General features: G+C 38.2%; 1 protein-coding gene across 1 annotated transcript in view; it reads left to right on the top strand.

Annotated features, from left to right (window-relative positions):
- The window catches only part of LOC109541556 (heat shock protein 68), a gene marked incomplete in the record, with an annotated part of 6,487 nt that overhangs the window by 5,118 nt on the left and 859 nt on the right, over positions 1 to 510 (top strand). The window contains 1 exon segment of the mRNA XM_048668359.1: positions 75 to 510. Coding sequence (XP_048524316.1) covers positions 75 to 510 — 436 coding nt within the window.

Below are 510 nucleotides of genomic sequence, written 5' to 3'. Positions count from 1 at the left end.
GAACGCTGAACTTCAAGCACTAAAAAATGGTATACAAAGGAGCTCATAACTTACACACATTTTTTATGTTCTAGATGTCAAGCGGTTTATTGGGAGAAAGTTTGACGATACATACGTACAAAAATTGAAGAATTCGGACGACTACCGGTTTAAGATAGTGAAGGGAGATGAAGGCCAAACTGAAGTAGAAGTACGGTATGACGGATTGATCGTAAGGAAGTCTCCCGAAGAAATTTGTTCTGAAATACTGAAGAATATGAAAGAATCTGCTTCAGAATATTTAGGAACACCAGTTACAGAAGCAGTTATTTCAGTTCCTGCCTATTTCAGTAATGCACAAAGGAAAGCTACAAAACTTGCAGCTGAACTATCTGGGTTGACCGTACTGAAATTGATTACTGAACCCGTAGCAGCTGCTATTCATTATGCTCAAGACCGGCTAAATACGAATTCAACTCTATTGGTATTTGACTTTGGCGGAGGTACTCTCGATGTATCAATTATTAAAGT

Source organism: Dendroctonus ponderosae, unplaced genomic scaffold, assembly GCF_020466585.1.
Source record: "Dendroctonus ponderosae isolate FM_Combo_2020 unplaced genomic scaffold, Dpon_F_20191213v2 Dpon_F_20191213_7, whole genome shotgun sequence".
Classification (NCBI taxonomy): domain Eukaryota; kingdom Metazoa; phylum Arthropoda; class Insecta; order Coleoptera; family Curculionidae; genus Dendroctonus; species Dendroctonus ponderosae.
This window is presented reverse-complemented; position numbering and strand designations above follow the sequence as displayed.